General features: G+C 39.5%; 1 protein-coding gene across 18 annotated transcripts in view; it reads right to left on the bottom strand.

The window, feature by feature from the left end:
• The window catches only part of FAM169A (family with sequence similarity 169 member A), a 61,531-nt gene that overhangs the window by 20,056 nt on the left and 15,634 nt on the right, over positions 1-25,841 (bottom strand). For 11 of the 18 annotated variants that reach the window (XM_070517936.1, XM_014830073.3, XM_070517938.1 and 8 more), the window contains exons 2-6: positions 24,900-25,034; positions 23,201-23,300; positions 22,812-22,897; positions 20,618-20,789; positions 6,621-6,800 (exon numbers count right to left, since the gene is read on the bottom strand). In XM_070517936.1, coding sequence (XP_070374037.1) covers positions 6,621-6,800; positions 20,618-20,789; positions 22,812-22,897; positions 23,201-23,300; positions 24,900-25,031 — 670 coding nt within the window. In that variant the 5' untranslated portion in view covers positions 25,032-25,034. The remainder of the gene's footprint in view (positions 1-6,620; positions 6,801-20,617; positions 20,790-22,811; positions 22,898-23,200; positions 23,301-24,899; positions 25,035-25,841) is intronic. The other 7 variants (XM_070517941.1, XM_070517940.1, XM_070517942.1 and 4 more) reach the window with 3 other exon arrangements.

Below are 25,841 nucleotides of genomic sequence, written 5' to 3'. Positions count from 1 at the left end.
ATAAAAAAAGCACATTAAATAATGCTTTACAGTATTTATGGACATAGCCACAAGTAGGAAACCATGGGCAGGAAGGATTTACACCGACTGCAGGATGCAATCATCTCTGGGAGGAAAGGAGAATGGGATTATGGAGGAGTCCAAAGAGACGGTCAACTGTATCTACAATGTTCTATTTAGTTCTCTCTAAAAATAAATGAAAACAAATATGGAAAAATCTTCAATTTGTAGGATACTGGCTACACAGACACTAGGATACTATTTTCTCGGGTTTTTTCCTGCATGTTTGAAAATATTTCTCATGTTTCCTGGCTTTAGTCTCCATACCTATTAGGAAGGGAGAAGCTGGAGAAAATCAACACAACAGGCCACAGTGAGCCCTCTGTCTGAATTAAAAGGACCAACGCAGTAGAGCACGCCTTGCATAATAAGTCTGAGGCCCAAAGGGAAGAGTTTTTAAAAGGTGACTAGAGTTGAAGGTCCTAATTCAGATGCGTCTCGCCAGAGTCACGGGCAGACGAAGCGAGCTCTCACACTTCCACCGCTCAGCCCAGTGGTGGAGAAGGTGCGAGCGCCCGTCAGGTGTGCAGCACTGGCCACTGCCCCCCGGGAAGGGGGAGGCCTCGTCCACTCGCCGCCGTTCCACAGGCAGCACGAGGAAGTCACTCCGGCCACATGACTCTTCTAAAGCCCGCGCTTTGTGGTGTGGGCCCTACACCTCTCCACAGACATTCCCCAATGCTAAATGTCTCCAAACTCGTGGGACATTCTTTGCTCATAGAACCTTTTCAGCCCCGTATTGAGCACACTCACTCTGTGCAAAGATCTAGACCGCGTGCTGCTACAGAAGCAATGTTCACAGAGTTGATCCACAAGGAACTCAAGAGCCCAAAGCAGTATTAAAGTGAAAACCCGAAGAAACAGAATATAGGGTAGAAAGTGGTTATGCAGCATAAGAGCGTTACAGGCGAAGAACCACAAGACAGAGGAGGAAGGAGAATTTCTGTCGGGCAGAGACCAGGCCAGGCTTTCCGTCCCGGCCCTAACAAACAGGCAGATGCTGGGAAACTCAAGAAAAGTAACCAGGGAGTTAGTACAAACGTAGCGATGTGGCTGGGAACAAAATGAATACATATGTAAACCAATACCCTTCATGTATATAATTAACCACCAGATAGAAGAAATAATGGAAGAAAACACATTTATAATAGCAACAAAAAAGATAAAATTCCTAAATATATTTTTTCCTAAGTTACCAGTATGGAGAAAACCTAAATGCTAACTGAGCTGAACAAAATCATACAGTTATACATATTATACATACAATTATAATACTGTTGGATAGAAAACAAAGACAATGATAATTTTCCATAAGCTAATATGTAAGTTTAAAAGTGACCCAATACGAGCACAGATCCACACAGCTCGAGCCGCACTGTGGAGGCATCCCACATACAAAGTAGAGGAAGACTGGCACAGATGTTAGCTCAGAGCCAATCTTCCTCACCAAAAAACAGTGATCCCAGTAAAATCTAAACAGAAGTTTTTTAAAATCTAGAAAGTAGATTCTGAGGTCCATACAGGAAAAAAAAATAAGCAAAGTCAGAACTATTACACAGAGAAGATGACTAGTCTTCCCAAATATTCGAAAGCTAAAATAAATAAAACTGTGAAGTACTGGAACTTACAAAAAAAGACTAATAGAAATAAATAGGAAGGTGAGAAGTATACACAAATACATATACACACACAAATTTAACGTAGGATCCACACTAAGGATTACCAAACTTATTTCTTAAAGAGACAGATAATAAATATTTTACACTTTCAGGCCATATGGTCACTGTCATAACTAAACAACTGACAGTTTAGTGCAAAAGAAGCCAGAGACAATACGTAAATGAACGAGCATGACAGTGTTCCAGTAAAACTTTATTTACAAAGAGAGTCAGCAGGCCAGTGGACCATTGTTTGCTGACCCCGATATAGATGTGAATGCAAATCAGTGCAAAAAACATAAATCATTCAATACACGGTACCATGGCAAACAGATCTCTCAGGTAAAATAAACTTGGATCTGTATCTCATGGGGTACACCAGGATAAACTCTAAGTGGATAAAAGATTCTCGAGAAGTCATTTATTCCATGTCTCTGGGTACATATGTTATAGTACTACGTAAATCAAATCCTACAGCTGGCTGATCACCTACTGTGGCCTGAGACCAAGCCCATCCATATGTGCCACTCATTATCTATTTGTTTTTTGGCTTTTTGTGGGGTTTTTTGGTGAGGAAGATTGGCCCTGAGCTAACACCTATTGCCAATCTTCCTCTTTTTGCTTGATGAAAAGGGGCCCTGAGCTAACACCTATGCCAATCTCCCTCTATTTTGTATGAAGGACACCGCCTCAGGATGGCTTGTAATTCACCTGGTATTTAGGTTACTTATCATTATAATCCTAGAAAACACTAAATATTAAGAGATTGTGCCTGCAGTGGACATGTTGGCATTCCTCCCCAAATTCAGTAAAGTAGTAATTAGACATTAGGGGGAAAACCCATTTTCAGGTTATCCAAGGGTATACACGGTTCACTCCCTTCTCATGGATGGGTCTAAAGAGAAACTGTGATTCAAGATGAGCACACAACACTTAGTTCTTGTTTTCTAGATTTGCAATATTAAAAAGTGGGAGGAAACACAACAAAAATGTATTTTCAGTGGAAATAAACATTTGATGTTAGACTAAAATCAATGGTAAATTCTATTTTATAAAAGTTTTCAAATAAATTACTTTATAGGATTAAATCTTACGCCATTAAGAAAAAAGCAGTTGCATAGGCTTTACACAAATCCAAATATGAATCCACTAACAGTTTTTAAACCATGGCCACAAGGTATATCCCAAACGGAATACTAAGCAGCACTGAAAACAAATAAACAGACCTACATGAATTCCCACGGATGAATCTCATCAAGATGAGAGAAAAAGCAAACTGCAAGAGAATTCCTATAGTACGTGTCACTTACACAAAGTTTTTCAACATGTAAAACAATACGACATATTGTTGGAGGATATATACGTTATGTATTAAAAGTCTGGAGAAACGCATACGGAAAATAAATGCCAAACTGAGGACAGTGCCAATTTCAGGGAAGGGAGCGAGCCAGCCAGGCAGGAGCCCAGCTGCACTGGCAGAGATCCGTTCTCGTGATGGCACGTGCTGGTGCTGGATGGTACACGATATTTGTTACCTTATTCTTTATACCTTTTTGTATGTCTGAAACTTCTTTTTAATTATTTCACTGAGGTCACAGTGGCTTATAACATTGTATGATTTCAGATGTGCACTACTATACATCAGTTTCTGTACAGACTGCATCACGCTCACCACCAATAGTCTAGTTTTCATCTGTCACCATATACATGAGCCCCTTTCGTCCTTTCGCCCTCCCTCCGACCCCCTTCACCTCTGGTGACCACTAGTCAGTTCTCCTTGTCTTCCACATGAGTGAAATCACATGCTGTTCACCTTTCTCTGTCTGGCTTATTTCCTTTAGCATAATACCTTCAGGGTTCATCCATGTTGTTGCAAACTACGTGACTTTCCCTTTTTTATGAGTAGTACTTCCATTATATATGTATATATATAATATATATATTATATATGTAAAACATTCATATATAATATATATTATATATAAAATATACATATAATATATTTTATATATATAAAATATACATATATTTTATATATATATATATATATAAAATACACCTTCTTTATCCATTCATCTGTTAATGGGTGCTTGAGTTGCTTCCATGTCTTGGCTACTGTGAAGAATGCTGCGATGAACATAGGGGTGCATAATTCTCTTTGAATTGTGGATTTCACATTCTTTGGATAAATACCCAGTAGTGGGATGGCTGGATTGTATGGTACTTCCATTTTTAATTTTTTGAGTAATCTCCATACTGTTTTTCACAGTAGCTGCACCAGTTTGCATTCCCACCAGCAGTGTAGGAGGGTTCCCTTTTCTCCACATCCTCTCCAACATTTGTCATTTTTTGTTTTGTTCATTATAGCCATTCTGACAGGTGTAAGAAGATAATACCTTTCTTTCTCAAACTATTCTGAAAAACTAAAGAAGACAGGATGCTTCCTAACTCATTCTATGAGGCCAACATTACCCTGATATCAAAAGCAGAAAACAACAACACAAAGAAGGAAAATTACAGGCCAACATCACTGATGAACATAGATGTCAATATCCTCAACAAAATACTAGCAAATCAAATATAGCAATACATTAAAAGGATCATACACCATGATCAAGTGGGATTTATTCCAGGGACTCAGGGATGGTTTAACATCTGCAAATCAATCAATGTGATACGCCACATTAACAAAATGAGGAATAAAAATCACATGATCATCTTAACAGACGCAGAAAAAGCATTTGATAAGATCCAACATCCATTTATGATAAAAACTCTCAACAAAATGGGCATAGAAGGAAAGCACCTCAACATAATAAAGGCCATATATGACAAACCCACAGCCAAAATCACACTTAATGGTAAAAAACTGAAAGCCATTCCTCTGAGAACAGGAACAAGATAAGGGTGCCCACTCCTGCCACTCTTATTCAACATAGTACTGGAAGTTTGGGCCACAGCAATTAGGAAAGAAAAAGAAATAAAAGGGATAAACTGGAAAGGAAGAAGTAAAATTCTGTTTGCAGATGACATGACTCTATATAGTAAACCCTGAAGAATTCACCAGAAAACTATTGGAAATAATCAACTACTACAGCAAAGTACCAGGGTACAAAATCAAATTACAAAAATCAGTTGCATTTTTATACACTAATAACAAACTAGGAGAAAGAGAAGTCAAGAATACAATCCCATTTACAATCGTAACAAAAAAGAATACAATATCTAGGAATAAATTTAACCAAGGAGGTAAAAGACGTATACACTGAAAACTGTAAGACATTCTTGAAAGAAACTGAAGAAAGCATAAAGAAATGGAAAGATATTCCATGCTCATGGATTGGAAGAATACATATAGTTAAAATGTCCATATTACCTAAAGCAATCTACAGAATCAATGACAACCCCAATGATGTTTGTCATGGAAATAGAATAAAGAATCCTAAAATTTATATGGAACAACAAAATACCCAGAATAGCCAAAGCAATCCTGAGAAAAATGAACAATGCTGGAGGTATCACAATTCCTGACTTCAGAATATACTACAAACCTATAACAATCAAAACAGCATGGTACTGGCAGAAAGACACATACATATACCAATGAATTTTATTTACTTATTCATTTTTTGCTGAGGAAGATTCACCCTGAGTTAACATCTGCTGCCAATCTTCCTCTCTCTTTGCTTGAGGAAGATTAGCCCTGAGCTAATATCTGTGCCAATCTTTATTTTGTATGTGGGTCACCACAACAATATGGCTGACAAGTGGCATCAAAATCCGTGAATCCAGGCTGCCAAAGCAGAGCATGCTGAATTTAACCACTACACTACACCACAGGGCCAGCCCCTGAGGTTTTTTTTCACAGACAAATAATTCAACAATCCAAAGAAAACATGGTCAAAGGATCTAAGCAGACATTTCTCCAAAGAAGATACAGAAATGGCCAATAAGTATATGAAAAGATGCTCAACATCAAATGCAAATCAAAACTACGAGACGCCACTTCACACCCAGCCGGATGGCTATAATCAAAGGACAGATAATAACAAGTGCTGACAAGGATATGGAGAAACTGCAGCCCTATACATTGTTCATGGGAATGTAAAATGATGCAGTTGCTTTGGAGAACAGCATGGCAATTCCTCAAAAGATTAAACATAGAGTCACCATATGACCCAGCAATTTCATCCCCACCTGGGTACACATACACAAGAGAAATGTTCACATAAATACCACAGAATGTTCACAGCAGTGTTATTCATAACAGTTAAAAAGTGGAAACAACCCAAAAGCCCATCAACTGGTGATAGACAAACAAACTGTGGCCTAACTATACAACGGAATATTACTCAGCCATAAAGAGGAATGAAGCACTGATTCAAGCTACAATATGGACGTGACATTTAGCAAAATCAAAGAAGCTAGACACAAAGGGCTTATAATATAATCACATCATATGATTCCATTTATATGAAATACCCAGAATAAGTAAATCTATAGAGACAGAAAACAGATCAGTGGTTGCCAGGGGACAGAGGAATGGGGGAATGAAGACTGACTATTAATTGACGCAGGGTTTCTTTTGGTGGGTGATGAGAATATTCTGGAATTAGTGGTTATGGTTGTACAGCTGTGAATATACTAAAAACCAGTGAATTGTACACTTTAAGAGGGTGAATTTTATGGTATGTGAATTATATTTCAGTTTTTTAAAAAGAGCTACCACACCCTCAAAAGCCACATATATGAGATAAGGGCACATCTGTAAAATTAAGCCTTAGGGAGCCAAAGAATTCAAATTTATTTAATATTGAGATATGCACATTTACAATATTCCACAGACACAAGTCAGAAGCAACACTGAGACAAGCTTAACGTTTTCTAACTCAATCCATTTACCTGTGTACATGAGAGAAGACAGTGGATACCGCAGACCAAGAGCATCTTCTGTAAAGGAATCAACAAAGTCCTCCAGCATATGAAGCCCAAAATCCTTGCCTCGATATTTCTTTCGTACAAACATTGTATCAAGAACTGGCAGTTGGTAGCTTTGGGTAAGAAATGAGGCACATATGCTTCCTGCAGTCATAAGAACAGAAACCCAACAATTTTTCACATTAAAAGGCTTTCTATGTATATACATTTAGAGAACATGAGTTAACAGTCTTTCCAAAAAGGGTTAGTTTTTTGCTACATCAAGAAGAATACTAAAGAAATGTATAAATTTTATAATATAAAATGTTTTCCAGCTGCTATCACACATCATAACGTATACATGTGATAATGAGAAGAGCTATGTATTCTATGTTTGCCAACAATATAATTTAATACAGGACAAATTAACCACAACCATTTTATGAACCATATACTTGAAGATATATCACTGTCTACAGACCTGCACAACGTAAAAACTCATCAACAATTAAAAGTATGTGATGACTTTACAGTCATGCATCACTTAACAACGAGGATACGTTCTGAGAAATGCGTCCTTATGTGATTTCGTCATTGTGCGAACATCACAGAGTGACTTGAACAAACCTAGATGGTACAGCCCACTACACACCTAGGCTACATGGTACCAATCCTATGGGACCACCATCGTACAGGCAGTCTGTTGTTGACCGAAACGTCGTCATGTGGTGCATGACTATGTAAAGTTTATAGTACATAAATCATCTACTTCCAACCTTAGTACCTGAACACTCATTTCTCTTTTCCCCTAGCAAGTACAGTCTCATTTTTATTTACTTAATCATGGCAAAGAAATGAAGCAGTTCTCCAAAATTTTAAGAACTATGGATTAGGACCAAGTGGAAACATCTGTCTTAGAAACGGCTAAGTCAGCAATCTTTCTGCTGTTAATATACTTTTAAAAACATCTTGTATATTTAAGGTTAAACACGACAAATAATTTGACATAGCATCTAAATATATCTCTCCTTACTACACAGCTGGACTGATTCGTCTCATAAGAACCCTGATTTGGGTTCTGACCCTCCAAATAGATGTGTCAGCTCCTTTAATGTGTCTTAGATAGTTTATAAATTGAGGGTACCATGCTGCAGCATCCCATGTTCTATTAATTTTAGTATTAATTCATAGCTATCAGTCAATTTTCTACTATTTTGTGCCTCAATCTATTAATCTCAGTCAGGTTATTCACATGATTTTGGATAATTCTAATAATGTAGTTCAAGGCAGAAACAAAATTTCAGGTAACAAACATCTCAAAATTGACTCTTTTTTTGGCCCTGAGCTAACATCTGTTGCCAGTCTTCCTCTTTTTGCTGAGGAAGACCGTCGCTGAGCTAACATCTGCACCCATCTTCCTCTATTTTGTACGTGGGACACCACCACGGTGTGGCCTGATGAGCGGTGTGTAGCTCTGTGCCCAGGATCCAAACCTGCGAACCCCAGGACACCAAAGCAGAGACACAAACTTAACCACTGCACCACTGGGCCAGCCCCTCAAAACTTGACTTTTACCAATCATATTATTTGATGAGTTGATCAATTTAACAAGACTGTAGTTCAACCAAATCATTTGAATTACTTATGATTAAATTGGAGAATTTCAATAACTTCTTGCAGTAGTCTCCAAGACTATCAACTAATTTAAATTTAGAATAGGTAACACACTGCTATATACTTAGATCTTAACTGCTGACATTCAGTTAGGATATTTCTAAGGGTCAAACGTCTTGTATAGTGACTACAGTTAACAATATTGTATCATACACTTGAAATTTGCTCAGAGGGCAGATCTTAAGTATTATCACCACAAAAAAAGAAGGAAAGAAAACAGTAGCCGTGTGAAGTAAGAGGTACGTTAATTAACTTGATTTTGGTGAACTACATTAAGTACATCAAATCATCAAGTTGTATACTTCAATTATATACAACTTTTGTCAACTATACTCAATAAAGCTGAAATAACTTTCTTGTATAACAGGTAGCCTCACCAACAAGCTACTGTGATCATTATCAGTTTTTAATGCTTTGCTATCGGGGTTTCCTGGGTAACTGCTAGTAGTGATCATGAAATTAAAAGAGACATTACTTTGTAAGTAGTAGCAGTTTACAGGACAAAGGAAAATGAGAAGAGAAAGTGCTCTCCAGTCCTAGTTCTCAATACAAAGTCTGCAGCTCTACGGGCGCTCACTACTGTGCACGCTTCAGGCTCCTTACAAAAGAACACTAATTATATGAAGGAAATTTCCCACAAATTGGGAGTTTTTTTCTGTTTCTACATAAACATCACTTCTAAGACAAAAGGTAAATTTCAGCATCTAATACTGTTAAAATGGTCAATTTATGAAACTAGCAGTGTTTACGAAGTTTGAAGTTCTACTATTTACTTGCCACGTACATGTTCATTTCAAAAAGCATGCTGATCTTTTTGTCTACACATTAAATACTTGCACTCTGTATAAGGGTTCTGCCCTCATACAAAGGCGATCAAATAACGGGCAGAAAGACTTCCCACGTTACCAGAGAGTCTTCAGACACGTCAGTGGCTGCAGACAACAGCACTACTGCCTGGCAAAGCAAAGCCACGCTCTGCTACCTTAGGTGAAGTTGTCATTAAATTAACTAACTGAAATGAGATTAAATTAGCACTGCACATGATAACTGACTACTCATATTCCTCAAAGTTCCATCTTTAGCCACCTTCTCCTTCTATATGCTCCTTCTGGGTAATCTCACTGACTCCCAAGGCTTCTGCCATTTATCCAATTGCTAATGACCACTAATCGTTAATTTCTGTAATGCACGAGACCTACTCCAAGATCAAGAATGGAAGAGCTCATTTAAATGGAAATATAACAAAACCCACACGATCATCTCAAAAGACAAGAAAAAGCATTTGACAAAATCCAACACCTCTCATGATAAAAATACTCAAGGTCCTCAATCTGATAAAGCGATCAAAGAAAAATGCACAGCTAACATCACACTTAGTGGTGAAAGACTGGATGTTTCCCTCTAAGATCAGGAACAAGACAAAAATGTTCCCTCTCACCACTTCTATTCAATATTGTACTGGAGGTTCTAGCCAGGGCAATTAGGCAAGAAAAGGAAATAAAAGGCACTCAGATTAGGAAGAAAAAAGTAAAACTACATTCACGAATGCAACGATTTTGTATATAGAAAATCTTAAGGAATCCACTAAAACATTATTAAGCTGATAAAGAAGTTCAGCAAGGCTGCAGGACAGAAGATCAATATACAAAAATCAATTGTAATTCTATACACCAGCAACGAACAATCTGAAAATGAAATTAAGAAAATTGCATTTACAATAGCATCAACAAATAATAAAATTCTTAGGAATAAATTTAACAAAAGAAGTGCAAAACTTGCATGCTGAAAACTACAAACATTGTTAAAAGAAACTAAAGAACACCTAAATAAATGGAAAGACATCCCATATTCATGGATCAGGAGACTCAACATTGTAAAGATGTCAATACTTCCCAAATTGACCTACAAATTCAAAGCCCTAGCTGGACTTTTTGCAGAAATTGACAAGGTGATCCTAAAATTCATACAGAAGTGCAAAGGAACACTAACAGCCAAACTAACCTTAACAAAGACCAACACAGTTGGAGGACTCGCACTTCCCATTTTAAAACGTACAAAGCTAAATAAACAAGACAGTGTGGCGTTGACATAAGAACAGATATAAAGATCAATAAAATAGAATTGAGGGTCCACAGAAATGAAACTTCATATTCACGGTCAGTTGATTTTAGACTAGGGTTCCAGGGAATCTCTATGGGGAGCAATTGCAATCCTGGTACCTTGCTAATGAGAACGTAAAATTGTGCAGTCTCTTTGGAAAACAGTTTGGTAGTTCCCCAAAAGGCTAAATTTAGAGCTACCATATGACCTGCAATTCCACTCTTAGGGATATACCCAAGAGAAATGAACACACATCCACATAAAAACTTGTACACAAATCTTCACAGCAGTATTATCCATAACAGCCAAAAAGTAGAAACAACTCAAAAGTCCACCAGATGAGGAAAGACAACATTGATACATCCATACAAGGGAGTATCATTTGGCCATAAAAAGGGATGAAGTGTTGACACATGCAGCAACATGGATGAACCTTGAAAACAGTATGCTCAGCAAAAGAAGCCAGACACAAAAAACCACTGTGTCTCATTGCACGATTGTGCGGTTCCATTTATACGAAATGTCCAGAATAGGCAAATCTAGAGACAGAGCAGCGGTTGCCTAGGGCCAGGTGCTGAGGGTGGACAGGGAGTGGAGAGTGACTGCTAATATGTACAGGCTTCCTTTTGGGGATGAAAGGGCTCTAAAATTGCTTATGGTGATAGTTGTACAATTCTCTGAATACACTAAAAAAAAAAAGTGAATTGTATACTTTACATGGGTCAACTGTACAATATATGAATACTACTGCAATAAAGCTATTAAAAACATAAACAAAACAATAATTTATAGATGTGACTCTGATAAACCATTTATAATCGGATTTTTCACAGACACTCCCCAAACCTGCTCCTCCACCAGTTTATCAATTTTTCCATAAATCTCATCACCATTCACCCAGTTGCTCAGAGCAAAAAGCCAGAAGTCATCCTTGACTCTTGTCCTTCTCAGCACAGTACCATCCGTCAGAAAGCCTGCAGCAAACGTCCTAATTTAACCTTATCTCAAACATGACGACTTCCACTCCACCTCCTTTGTCCCAGCTACCATCGTCACAGCAGGGCTTCTCCGCAGCAGCCTCTTAAACTCACTCAGTCCTGCCATCTCTCCTCCCGGCTTTCCACAGGACAGTTACTTTTTTAAAAGTCAAATCAGATTGTGTTACTGCCATGCTCAAAACCCTTTGATGCATTCCCATCACCCACAGAATAAAATCCAAACTCTTTCCTTGGCCTACACGGCCTTTCTGGCCACGGCCCTGCCTCTCTCCATCCTGTGTCACTCCCTCCCTCTACTCTGGCCACAGTGACCTTCTCGTCATTTCTGAAACACCCCAAACTTGCTTCTGCCTCAGGGTTTCCGCATTTCAGTTCTTGGCCTGAAAATCTCTTCTCCAGAAACGTCACACATCTCATCATTCCTTCACTTCCTTCAGAAACGCTCTTCCTGCCCATTCTATTTAAAACAGTACCCCCCCCACACACACAGACACGCTCTCAATTCTTTTACTTTAGTTTTCTTCATAGCACCTGAGAACATACCGTCTACCTGTCTATTCATCGCCATCTCCTCCTCTAAAATCTAAGTGCCATGAGATCAGAGTTCACAAAATTTTTATTATCATCTCTCAATTTCTCCTCTTGCTCTTCCTCCTCTTCACCCCCCTCCCCTCTTCCCTCTCCTCTAACGATACGGCACTTAAAAATAACTTTCCAACAAATTTCAATAACACGAGCTACGCATCAAACTAAGGATATTCTGCCACAATTGACTGGCTTCCTCTTCCCACGGAATCACCATTTCTTCTCTGTCCACCCAGGAACATGTCTTCCCTCACCTTCACGAACCCTGGCTTCACCTCAGAAGGCATCAGTGTGTCTCCACAGAACACACATGAAGTGAATTCTAAACAGAGAATGTGACTGTCTACGTGAGACGCCTCGTCATGCGCTGCTGGGCAAGTATTCTCCGCACAGTCCTCACCCTCCACGGAGCAGGTAAGGTGATGCGAGCTGTTCTAACAACCAAACCTAGAAAGTTTGACGCAAGAAAAGTTTCATTCTTGCTCACCTAACAGTCCCATGTAGGTGTTCCTGGGTAGCAGATGGCTTTCTGACTCACGATCATCCAGGAGCTCTTTCAGTCGCCTAACAAACCAGCCCAAAACGTGCCAGCTTAAAACAAACATTTATTACTTCGTGATTTCTCACAACCCTCATACGGTATCAGCTGGGGCCCTGGAACAGCTGCAGGCCCAATGGCTTCGCTCCCACTGGCAGTCTGTCCCGGCTACCGCCTGGAAGCAGGTGGGCTCACCAGCCCGGTGCCTTGGTTCTCTCTGCAATGCAGCTGCTCGGGCTTCCTCCCCACATGGCCGTCTTGAGGTCGTTGTATTTCTCATACAGTGACTAGCTTCTAAGAGCACCCAAGTGGAAACTGCCAGGCGTTCTTAAGTTTACTACAGCGTCACTTGTGCTGCATTCTACTGATTAAAGCAAGTCACAGAGCCAACCCAGATTCAAGCAGGCTACATGAGGACATAACAGAAGTGTGGTTTCCTGGGGGTCACCGCACTAACAGACTACCACAGGAACTCAGGACCCTTCTATCTTGTGGGTCCCCCAGCCCCTAGGTCTCAGAATCCGCTGCATTCAGCAGACAGATGAGGAAAAGAAATACATCTTAACCACTCTGATCTGAGGTCACACGTATCAATTCTTTCATTTCTCTGGGGAGAACTAGTCACACGGCCCCATCTAGTTGTGAAAGCGACTACAAAATATAATCCCCAAGTGGGCAGCTGTTGGCCAATGACCAGAACATAGAAAAGGAAGCAAAATATTTGGTGGAGAGCCAGCTGCCCAGCTAACTTTCTCCTTTCTCTTATCTCCCAGAGATTAACATTTCCTTTGAACTTTCAGGGAATCCCTGATCTGTCTCAGCAGATACCACCTTTTGCTGGCAGACTCCCTCCACAATTATGTTTGGTTACCTCGGGCTGTTTTCAGTAACTTATATCCTCACAGGATTCACAAATACACTTACTCACTTTATACAATAGGTCTGATTGCTCTCATCCACATTTTACAATTATGCTGACTTCTGGGGCCCACATAAATATCCACACCTTCCCCATGCGGTCCAACCTGCATTTCTAAACTATGTATCTCTACTTCTGCGTCCCATAGGAATATCTTCACGTGTCAGAACAGAACTGAAGCATTACCAAATCCACCCTCCTTCTGTATTCCCAATCTCAGGTAACAGCTTCCCACCGAGGCACCAAGCCAAACCATCGAGATGCATCCCTGCTTCCTCCCCTTCCCCTCCAACACACAGACAATGCCATCGCCACACTCCGTCCACAGAAAAACCTCCCTCAGATCTGTTTCCTTCTCTGCCCCTTTCCTAGTGTTAGTCCTTCTTTCGCCTAGACTACTAAAATAGCTCTTTTAATCAACTTCCCTGACTTCGGAATACAATTTCCCTACTCATCACCAAGTACTACAAAAATTATCTCCCTAACATATTAAATCATGTTACCTCCACGTAAAATTCTTCGATAGCTTCCTTGCCACTAAGATAAAATTCCAAACCTTAGTATGGCATTTAAGACCCTTCACGAAGGGACTTCCATCTTCACCTTTCTCCACTCCACAATCCCCACCTTCTGGTCCCACCAGCTTATTCAGGGTGGCATCCCAGACACCAGCCTGAACTCTCACGACTCTGCGCCTTCTTTCATGTATTCATATTCCATTCATACGTGTAGTAAGAATGTTCTTTCCCTTCCCCCTTCTCTGCCCACTGACATCCTACTTACCCTTCAAGCCACCTTTAAGTATCACTTTCTCAGTGACACCTTCCTCTAGGCAAAATTAACTGCTCTACGCTTCAATGACTACTATTGTCAATACCTCAAATATAGGGCTTATCAAACTGAATTATAACTAGCTGTTTACTGACTATAGTTTTCTGTCTCATCCACTAGATTTTTGGGGCTTTGAGAACTGAACCCATGTCAAGCAATCTTTGTGTCTCCACTGAGAACGGAGTCAGCCCCACCTCCAATAAGCACATGCTTATTGGAAAACATGTGCTTCTTTAGATGGCTAGAGCTTCACCCGAAAACAAAGTAGGCACCTCGTTTCCCAACCACACATTTCAGGGAGCCACAGAGCAGTGTGGGACTCTCCGACACCTTTGCTCATTTCCTTACAAACAATTATACCCAGACAGACTCAAGGGCCTAAAATACAACCTCGATCCTTCTCCAACACAACCTTCTGCTGTTTCGCCTTTAGCTATACTATCAACCTTTACCATTTTATATCACAGTTCTGTTACTCCATAAAATAACCCTAAAACAGAAGGACCGAAAACTGAATTTCAGTGAACAGGAAGTGAGCGATCTGGCCAAAAAAGGAGGGAAGAGCACAGATTTGGCTCTCAGTAAAAAGGTCTGAAAGTCATAAGGAAAGAAGATTAGCAAATGAAGAGAGGAAAAAATGTTTCCATTATAAGTTATTTCAAATGGAGATTATAAAAACCAAAACTATGTCCCCTGGTATTGATCATCAACCCCTTCAGCAGTGAGTCAACAAGCCAATTTATAGTAGCTGTTCATTACATTGTGCTTCTCTCATACGGCTCTCTGTGCTTTCCCATATGGGTCTTCAAATTGGATCGAGGTGGTTCACGGTTGAAACCAAACAATAATGGACATTTCCAAAGTAGCAGCTAATGACAGTGTCCTCAATTGTGTTTTTTTCTCTCAGCTTGTCTATAATAAAATGCACTATCTGATTTATACCTTATCTGGGAACGGTTCCGTTTATTTAAATGCTCCCTTTTTGTTTTTACTCAAAGTTGTACATGTGCATTGTTTAGAGTACAACAGTCCCAAACTGCTTGTTGGGGAAAAGCGGTCCTGTGACTGCCTCCCTGATCCACGTGCTCACACACTTCCCATTCCCCAGAAACCACCACTGTGAAATCATTTAACTCATCTTTTTGGTATTTACTTCCACATCTCTAAATAACTTACTACTTCTTGATTTTTCCATGTTAGGCATAACCAACTGACTTTCCAGCATGGAAGATGAGAACCAAGCTCTTACACACGTTCACACACCCCAGTCCCAATTCCACCATAATCACACTGCCCCATTACCCCAAGAGAGTAATTCGTAATTTTGGTTAGATCAATTTTCAGTTTTCATGATTACATATATACACACACACACTTTTGACAACTGAGCCATGCAGTATATCATGATTGTTTTTCTCTTCCTGCACTGCTTTTTGATTTGCCTTAATAACGGCTTCTATTTATTATACCTTTAACTTATCCCCCAAAGTCTCCTGTAACTGGAATCCTTACCTTGGTAAATTTAAACACATCAGCTATTCGATATTCTAGAATCAGTATCCCAGAGCTTTCTGACCTGCTACAATCCAATCTCTAGAAAAGCGTTGTTCAAAAGAACATTCTGCAATGATGGAAATGTTCTAAACGTGCCCTGTGCAATGTGGTAGCCACCAGCCACATGCAGCTCGTGAACGTTTACAATGCGGGTACTATGGCCAAGAAATTGAATTTTTATTTAATTAACTTTCGTCTCAATAGCCACATAAAGCCAGTGGCTACCCATCTGGACAGGGCAGCTCCAGAACTATTACACAGCTGGGAGCTGGGGATCTCTTTTCTCTCCTGGTTTCCTGATCTGTTACCTTTCTTTCTTGATTGACTTCCTTATTTTAGTAGAGCATAAACTCTACTAGCTTCCAGAAAAAGTGTGCATGAGAGGTAAATCTTTTTGGAACTGACCATGCAGAAATATCCTTCTTTTACTCTCATACTTCCTTGGTAATTTGGGTGTAGAATTACACTGGAGACCATTTTCCCTCACTATCTTAAAGGCATTGTTCCACTTCTAGAGCTCAGCGTCACTGTCAAGAAATCTAACCAATCTGATTCTTGATCCTTTGTATAAATCCTTCTCTCACTCTCTGGAGGCTTACAAAGTCTTTTCTCTATCCCAGATGTTCCGAAATTTCACAATAATCTTTCTCAGCACGGGTCTATCTTGACTCATTGTGACGGATGCTCAATGGGGCCTTTTAATCTCCAAACACATATTTCATAGTTCTGAGAAATTTTCTTGAATTGTTTCATTGGTGATTCTGCCCCCCCGTTTCTCTGTTCTCTCCTTCTGAAACATCTATTATTCAGAACTTTCCTCTAATTTTGTCTTTTCTTTCCTATTTCCTATCATTTAGGGTTTGTTTTTTGTGGTTGTCGTTGCTCTCCTTTCTGATCAAACTCCTCACTTTTATCTTCTTTATATTGAATTTTTAATTTCCAAGAGCTCTATGGACATACTTTCAACATATCGTGTTCTCATTTCATGAATGTAATGACTACCCTTATCTTCCAAAAATACTAAGAGTTGAGTTTTTTTGTTTTTACATTGTCTGTCTCTTCCAAATTGTTCTCATTCTTTTTTGTTTTGATCAGTGGCTTTCCCTAACTAAGCTATTTCTTCATACTTAGGAATGAGACATTAAAAAGCCAGTTTGATGCTCTGTGCGTGGTGGGATTGCTGACAATAAGCTTTGCAGCAGGATAATCTGGCTCGGACCTTTCCCAGGTGAACCACTTATATTGTTATTTTTAGAATTTTTTTTCTCTTGGCCAACTCAAATTCCTCAAAGAAAACTATTTTGCTCATGAAACCATTAAACAATTTTGAAATACCAGGTATTCACACACTTTGGGTAAAATCTAAAATTTTTATCTTAAGTTTCAATTACAAAGGATGTAATTCCTAGCATATTATCAATATTAACTTTCAAAAAACTATTTATTTTAAAAATAATTTTAGAGAAAAGATGCAAAGTATACAAAAAGTTTCCATGTACTCTTCACCCAGCTTCCCCTAATGTTAACATCTTCCACAGCTAAAGTACCAGTAGCAAAACCAGAAAATCAACATTGATAAAACACAAAACTATAGACCTTACTCAAATTTCACCAGTTTTTCTACTAACATCCTTTTCTGTTTCAGAATCCAACCCAAGATTCCACACTGCATTTAGTTTAACGTCTCCTTAAACTCTGATCTTTGTCAATTCCTCCATCTTTCCTTGTCTTTCACAATCTTGACACTTTTGAAGACTACTGATCAGTTATTTTGTAGAATAATCTACAATTTGGCTGTGTCTGATGTTTTCTTATGATAAAACTGAAGTTATGCATTTCGGGCAAAAATACAACAGAAATGATGTTATGCCTTCCTCAGTACCTCACAGATCAGGGGTCCATGGTGCTCAATGCCTTATTCCTGTGATGTTAACCATGACCTATTAGTTAACATGGTGCCTGCCAGGATTCTCTATGTACATTTATTATTTTTCCCTTCTCAATTAACAAACAATACTGATTAAAGGAAAACAAAAACCATTACATCACTCTTTTAAATGTATCAAATGGACCCTAAAAATTATTATCAACCTGATAACCGTCATCATCCACTGAACAAACTTTACTATTGAACTAACCATTCCTTAACACTCAAAAGATTTACATTGCTCCTTTTTCTCCTTGAACTTCTATTTCTATTTTATTCTAGAGAATGCTATCCTGATGTAACATATTTTTATACTTGGATTATATACTTATTATCCAATTGTTCTTCTCTGCAACAACATAGCTGTGTATAAATACAAATTTTTAAGATTTCTTGTGACTATATGGTTCTAAGTATCAATCCAAAAGAAATTTTGAATTATCATTGTAATTAATATTAGTACATGATTAATCAAAACACAAGTATATTATACATTTGGAAAAGTGTTAAGCAAAAAATAAAATTTTACTGAAAATACATCTCCTAATGAAATAGATGGAGCTTACCTTTTTTTTTGGTTTATGAGTCCATGAATGAATATTACTTACTACCAGAATGAGACAAGGTTCAGCATTAATACTATTTCAATTTTTTTATAGATAAAAGTGCTTAATAACCAGAAAATCTTTTGTTACAGTCATGTTACTCAATTCTGTGAGCTCCCTTAGAGTTGTGCGCCCAACATCACACAACGATCTATTGTAAAAAAACTATTTTAATAATCTGACACCTACCCGCCCAAAAAACAAACAAACCTTAAGTCCCTCAAAGTGATCTCTTTATTTCAGGAAAAAAGAACTCACACAGTTTCTTGAACTTCATTGCACTGTAATAGCACTTGACCTCATCAACAGTCTCCTTTCATATATCAAGTCTATTTTGATGTCCCAACTAAGATCCCCATATACTGATTTGCTATCTAATTAAAAGATTATAAATAATAAGTGATATAAGGTTTTCACTCGACTAAAAATTTGTTTACAAAGATTTTATCTTCTTGCTTCTGGTCCAGTTTTTTCCTAATATGTGTATTAGGAATACTTCCATCACTAAGTGTTTTAGTATTTGTTTTGGACAATTTTCCAAAATACTTTGAGTTTCTTCTGTAGAAAAAAATACTTCCAGATGGAATTAAATTGTTCTGGATTCAAAGGCTAGTATAAGCACACCTAATTCCACTGTTATTGGTAGACGAGAGTCAGAGGTTAAAGTGGGAAAGAACTCAAACAAACAGTGAGGATGTAAGGCAGTTAGTGGAGAAGTCTGGAAGTGCTAAAAGTGGCTGACAAGTTGCATTGGAAGCTGGAGGATGTAAAATTGAGTTAACTACCAGAACAAGCAAAAGTGGAGGCCAGGTTCGAGAGGAGAGGAGAGGCCCCAGATGTACATGTAACGAAGAGGAGCACGCTCCTGGAATACTAAAAGCGGAATGCTGTGTCCCTTAACCATGTGCCTTTCATCTAACACAAGCTCTAACAGCATCAATCAGTATGTGCTCCAAACGCCTATGAGCGAGTTTCAGGTAGGAGACTGCCCTGGAGCCCGTGTTAGAAGCCAAAAGCCTCTCGTCCCCATAGGAATTGTCGTGTTTAACATAAAGCAGAACGCAATTAATCCACGTCCCAGCTCCAAACTAAAAACACTGTAAATTCAACAACGTGATGCCTTTATGCAACGCAGCACTAAGCTTCCTTTACCAAACACTATCGTTCTGCCTCTGTATAATGATAGCTTTCTGAAGTTACATAAATTATCGGTTCTATTTCAAACTTATACAAGAATAAAATAGCATATTAGAGGAGGATCGAAGTATTTACTAAACAGCAAACCATTTTAAACTATAGAGCACACAGTTTCTGATTCTTGAGAAAAAGTGACCTTCCTTTTACTGACCATCTGAGCTAATTCTCACCACAAGTGTACACTACTTATGTGATCAAGGCTCAGTCACAACTGTGCTCCCCATCAGCCGTGAACCTGGTAGGATCTTTAAACTGGATTTGACCAGAAGAGTTAAATTTCGAAGGTTTGAAATGCAAAAAGGACAGAAAAAATAAGGTGAGTGTTCTCTGCGAAAGGTCTTCTGTCAAGGTGCAGAAGGAGGCTGACCCTGCTACGGTGTTAACAGTGAGGGGTACACGCACATGGAGGAAGCAGCTTAGACCTTTCTGGCTCCCGGAGCTCTGGGGAGCTGAACGAACAGGAAAACAGGGAAAGCCAGGGAGGCTCACATCCTTTTAGGAAGTCGGTATGGCTGGGTCTTAGGATCAGGAATCCAAACTTAGAAGATTAACAGTTTCAAAGCTGTCCGGGTTCTCTAAACATATTCAAGTGCTCTGTTTTCATGGTAATTAGCAACATTGCCTTTAATATGTCCGGCTGATTCAGGCTGGAAAAGGCTGTGCATTTGGTCCACAGGTAGACGGGGGTTTTAAAAGGAGGCAGTAAAAGTGAGAACAGCAGGAATCATAGGAAACAAGCACCTTTAAATGAAGGGAGGAGGACGGAGGGCGAGAAGACGGACAGATCTGAGGGTCAACATACAACTCTCTTCTCACACACGTGGAGAAATCTTCCCCTCTGTCAAATGTTGACTTTTACTTTTTTTTTCCTCAAAAGACTTTCCTAACAATGCTCACTTATGCAGAACGGTAGAATCAAAGTACTCCCAAGAAATACTGAGTAAAATCACCTCAATGTGCACTCTAGAGATTAATTTAAAGGGATATTGATACAGTTTGGGTCTAAAAAGGAGGTTTCCATAATATATTGTTTGAATAACTTTTAAAGACTCACCTGTAGGCTTAACTGAATAAAACCCAATGGCCTCTCCTTTCTTCCACAGAATCTTAGCATAATCAGTACTGCTATGACACAGGAATGGGATCTCATTTCTCTCCATTTCCTGTTTTCTATAAATAATTCGATTCAGAACATATAGAACCACTCTCTCCCCAAGAGTTCTCACCTACAAAGAGAGTCAGACACCAGGCACAACGGTTATAACATGCATCAATTCGAAGATGCTTCCTGCCTCCACTCCTCATACTGGCATTCAAAGCACTTTGAGGACATTCAAAATGATGGGTAAAACATTGTATCATCACAGAGATGAGACTCATCATCCACACCAAACCAATCCATTTCTATAGACACGTATCAGGCGAGGAACACTGCCTCTCAGAAAATTCTGGAACAGGCAAAACGGGCTCCCAACGCCCAGTCCCCAGCACCTCCTCTTTAGCACTCGGTGTTTTCTTTCCGCTTCCAGCTGCCCAGATCCAGGGGCTCCCGCCCCCAACTGCTCCCCTACCACCACTACTGCTTCAACTCTTTCACCCCATTCCAGCCCAAACATTTTTTAAAAAGGAGAAAAACGTCTCACGTTAGCCCCTGAAGACTTTCAGAACAACGACCTCATTTGATGAGCAAAGCCATAATTATGCTCTCGGGAAAGGAATCTGCCTCATCTTCTCCAGGTAAACATTCATTTAACTGTCGTGTCCTTGTTGTCTGATTCTAAGGAACACTTGCCTCTCCCACTCCCCCACCCCTCTGCCAGGCCAGGTGAACGATGACAGTGGCCCCAGGGAAGTCTGGTGAAAACACATTTGGGGCAATCACAGAGTGGAAACTGAACCTCACATCCTACACACAGGGCACGGCCACAGGGACCCTCACCAACTCTGACATCAAACAGCAGGGTTTTCCCCATAGGATCTTTCACTGCTAAAAATAAGACTCCTATCCATAAAGTCTATTTTCCTTCAAGTCTCCTTAAAGAGAAACAAGAGTGCTCTTTAATTGGGTGAGTGGAGAGAAAGAGCATGCAACACACACACTACTCTCAAAAACATCCCTGGCAGGGGATCTCGATGCCAAATGACACAGCTCACTAGCTTACAAAGCAACCCACTCTTTCCTCTGACCAGCACAAAATTCTTGCTCATGCTGAGCTAAACCCTGTTTCCCAAAGACTCTCCTGTGATAATCCGGAGCCACACAGCCTACGGCACTAGAAGACTGTCCCTCTGAATCCCACACCGGAGCTAAACGCAGGAAGCCCTATGGGAAAAGACTAAGCTCACGCAGCTCTGGGTGCTCTCACCACTCCATCCTCTCCCTCGGAAGGCTTCAGATCCCTAACATCTCTCTTCACGTTGGCCACGCAGGTATGACAGACGTGAACACTGAAGATACTAAGACAACGGGCTTTTCTCTATGAACGGAAGGGTTTTTACAGCTCCTTTGCTGACCTTGATCTTACTTCTCATTAACTAAAGCCCAGCCTTCTTACACGGGCTGCTGTCTCAGCTGGGTCTTCCTGGTGCACACGGGCAGTTAGGTTTCTGAACCTGTGGGTACTACTCTACATTTCTCTCTGTTGATTTCCATCATGGTAGATCCTTCTCTTTATTTCTCAATTCTGCCTTTCAGATTAGCTCTCCCGTTCAGCACTGTGGCATGCAGAATTGATAAGGATGCCATCTGTGTCTTCCCCTAAATAACTGATAAAATGGTGACCGGGACAGAAAAAAGGATAAAGTTTGGCAGAATGCTATCAAGGACCCCCCTTCCACTCCACTGCGAGAACACCAAACAGAACACCCAAAATGGCCCTACTATCAGCAGGTTCCTGATCAGTCTCTCCCGGAGACAGGGAACCCAGCACCCACACTGAGGACCAGCCTTCTCTCTACCTGACAGGAAAATGAGAAGCTGGGTTACACAGACAACGAAAGCTCAACTAACCCGGAGGCAGTCATTCTTCCTCACCCAATTCTCAGAGACTCTTAGGACCACATAAAATTGAGGAAGCCCAATCTAGTGCCAGCTTCATCATAAGAGTGAAACTCTAAGGGTTTAATGTAACCTGCTTATACTAAAATGGAGAAGAGCTCAATAACTTCAAACACCATCACTATTTATGGGAAACACATTGTGAAATGGCCTCGTAAGAAACACTGTTAAAAGCACAGAATCTTGTTACCTGCTTAAGCCCCTCCCTAGAAGGGACAGATGTTTTCACAATATCATCAATAGCCCACCACTGATCAGCAAGGTAAAGCGCCACAGCTGAAACAGAATATATGAGCATTAACACTGAAGTCAAGTATACAATATCACTATTTGGTAAGGTTTGCATAGATTCCCTTAAATACACTTGTTCTTTATAATACAACACGGCCCCATTTATATCATCTTTATTTTATTTCACTCATTAAACATTTAATTATAAGAAACTGAGAATTACATTTTCCTAAATTTACAGTTTGAAACACGTTTTCTTTTTTAAAATTCCTTCATGTAGCTTTTAATAAATTTCTAATTGTTCGGAGAAAAATTCCTCAGTTTACAAAGATCAAGCAAAAAAGAGACCTGTGAGCGAGTCCTCAGGTGCAAAAAGAGCAAGAATTTTCTGGGTCTGATCTCCACCATAAAGAGGTACAAAGCCTACATTTGACAGGCTAATAGGGATCTGAAACGACAATTGGTTAAAAATTAGTGAAGTCTGTTAAGAAAATACAGGACAAAAACACCCTGCATCTACAAAATACGAAACTTCTCCATCAGTGCCAATACATCACTTCATTTCATGGATCTTTCTCGTCTCAAAAAAAAAAAAAAGGGTAGAAGAAATAGACTTTCCTTTTGCAGGAATTTTATTATTTTGGGGGAGAAACGGAAGTTTGTTTTGATAAATATTACTGTGCTCTAGCCACGCGTCTGAATAAAAACAAAAGCACAAGGGGCCGGCCCTGTGGCCGAGTGGTTAAGTTCGTGCTCTCCGCTTTGGCGGCCCAGGGTTTCCCTGGTTCGGATCCTGGGTGCGGACATGGGCACCATTCATCAAGCCACAATGAGGCGGCATCCCACATGCCACAACTAGAATGACCCACAACTAAAAATACACAACTATGTACCGGGGGGCTTTGGAGAGAAGGAAAAAAAAGAGGAAGATTGGCAACAGATGTTAGCTCAGGGCCACTCTTCCTCATCACAAAGCCTTAAAAAAATTTTTTTAAAAAAGCAAGATACGGTCAATCACTCAGTAAAAGCAACTATATTTTATCATCTGTCATTTGGACTACTAGAGGGGGTAAAGTCCATTTTCTAGAAAAAGACACCCGATAGGTCAATTTATTTTTCCAGCGAGATACATACTTTAAAATTTTTCTACCTTCATGAATCTAACACTAATTCCCCAATTACAGACAGTATTACACTTCAGAGAATTATAAAATATTGGTACTGGAGGAGACTTTAAAGAATCCTTTAAATCGAGATCATTTTCCAGAAGAAAAATCTGAGGCCTAGAGAGGTTACAGAATTTGCCTACCATCAAGTTCACAGTGCTATTCTAATGATTCAAGGTTAATGATCTTTCTATCACAACATATCACAGCTTACTAATTAGAAATTTTGATTTTAATATTTTAGAAAAAGGAAGATTCATGACACAAAAATGTGTTTTGCTAATTTTTTTTTTTATTATTAAAAAAATTCTGAGGGCCCGGCCCCACAGCTCAGTGATTAAGGTTTCACGCTGTGCTTCGGCAGCCCGAGTTCACAGGTGTGGATCCCAGGCATGGACCTACTCAACTCACTAGTTACGCTGTGGTGGCATCTCACATGCAAAGCACGGGAAGACTGGCACAGATGTCAGCTCAGGACTAGTCTTCCTCAAGCAAAAAAAGAGTGGCAGCAGACGTTAGCTCAGGGCGAATCTTTCTCAGCAAAAAAAAAAATAATCAAAATTTCAAAAATCACAAATTCCAAATCTAACATAACTTTAATTGAAGTAACAAATACAGTAACCAGTCTTAGCAAAACCAGTAAACTACTTACATATAATTTTCAAGGCACGACAAATATAAGCAATAACGCATAGAGTCTGTCTTTTTAACCCTTGACCATGCTGCTGTATAACCAACATTCATCCATTTTACCGAAGAGTCTTCTCATAAAAATTTCAAACGTGATTAACATTTTAACATGATAAAAAAATTAAATGATACCGATTTCATGTATAAACTCAACTGAAAAGACTGATAAAAACCACTGCAGAACGCCTTACCGTAACATTGAGAAGAGAGAAGCACTCAGGGTTCTCAGGGTCCCCACACCTGAGATCGGACATGTAATCCTCAGCGGAATTTTCCAGGTCCTCGTGACTGCAAGTATCCAGCACGTCCACAGGGAAGGCCATCCTCTAACGAACGACAGGGGACAAAGTGTTTCAGAAGATGGAACGCTGTCTTCCTTCACCCATGTGAAAAGCCTTTTATTATAACACAGCAGCATTTTACTGTAAGCAGACTTCTTTTCCACGGTGCCACAACAGACTACAATCTAAGCCTGCTCATTTAACAACATATGTCAAAAAGAACACTTTCAAACATTATTTGTTTGTATTAAAAACAAGCAGTAAAACAGGAATTAATGGATAATTCCCTAAATGATAAGAATAAATATATTTACACAGGTATGGGATAGACATATTCAAACACACATGCATATAAATATATCCTCATACATCTGTCAACATAAAAGTCCCTGCAGAAGGACACAAGGGAACTTTTTGGAATGACAGAAATGCCCTACAATTGGATTGTGGTGACAGTTGCACAGCCCTATAAATTTACTAAATAGAAATCATCGGCTTGTACAGCTGCAGTGGGTAAATGTTACAGTATGTAAATTACAGCTCTCATATATATAGCTGTTAAAAAAAAAAACCCAGCACTTTAATGGGGAAACACGAAAGACTTTCCCTCTAAAGAACAATAAGGACCCCACTACCATATAACATTACATAGGCACCTGCCAGCGAAATGAGACACGAGAAAGCAATCAGAGGCATAACAGCTGGGGATGGGCGCCAGGGTTCAGGGGAGACTGTCTCTACCTCAATTTGCCAATAATATATTTAATTGAAAAACCTGAGTGAATCAATGGAAAAACCATTCCAGACAATAGTAAAATGTAAAATTGTAAGATATAACACTATAAACAGAAA

Source organism: Equus asinus, chromosome 9 (genome assembly GCF_041296235.1).
Source record: "Equus asinus isolate D_3611 breed Donkey chromosome 9, EquAss-T2T_v2, whole genome shotgun sequence".
Taxonomy (NCBI): Eukaryota; Metazoa; Chordata; class Mammalia; order Perissodactyla; family Equidae; genus Equus; species Equus asinus.
The sequence above is the reverse complement of the archived record's forward strand: the minus strand, read 5'-3'. Positions and strand labels throughout refer to the sequence as shown.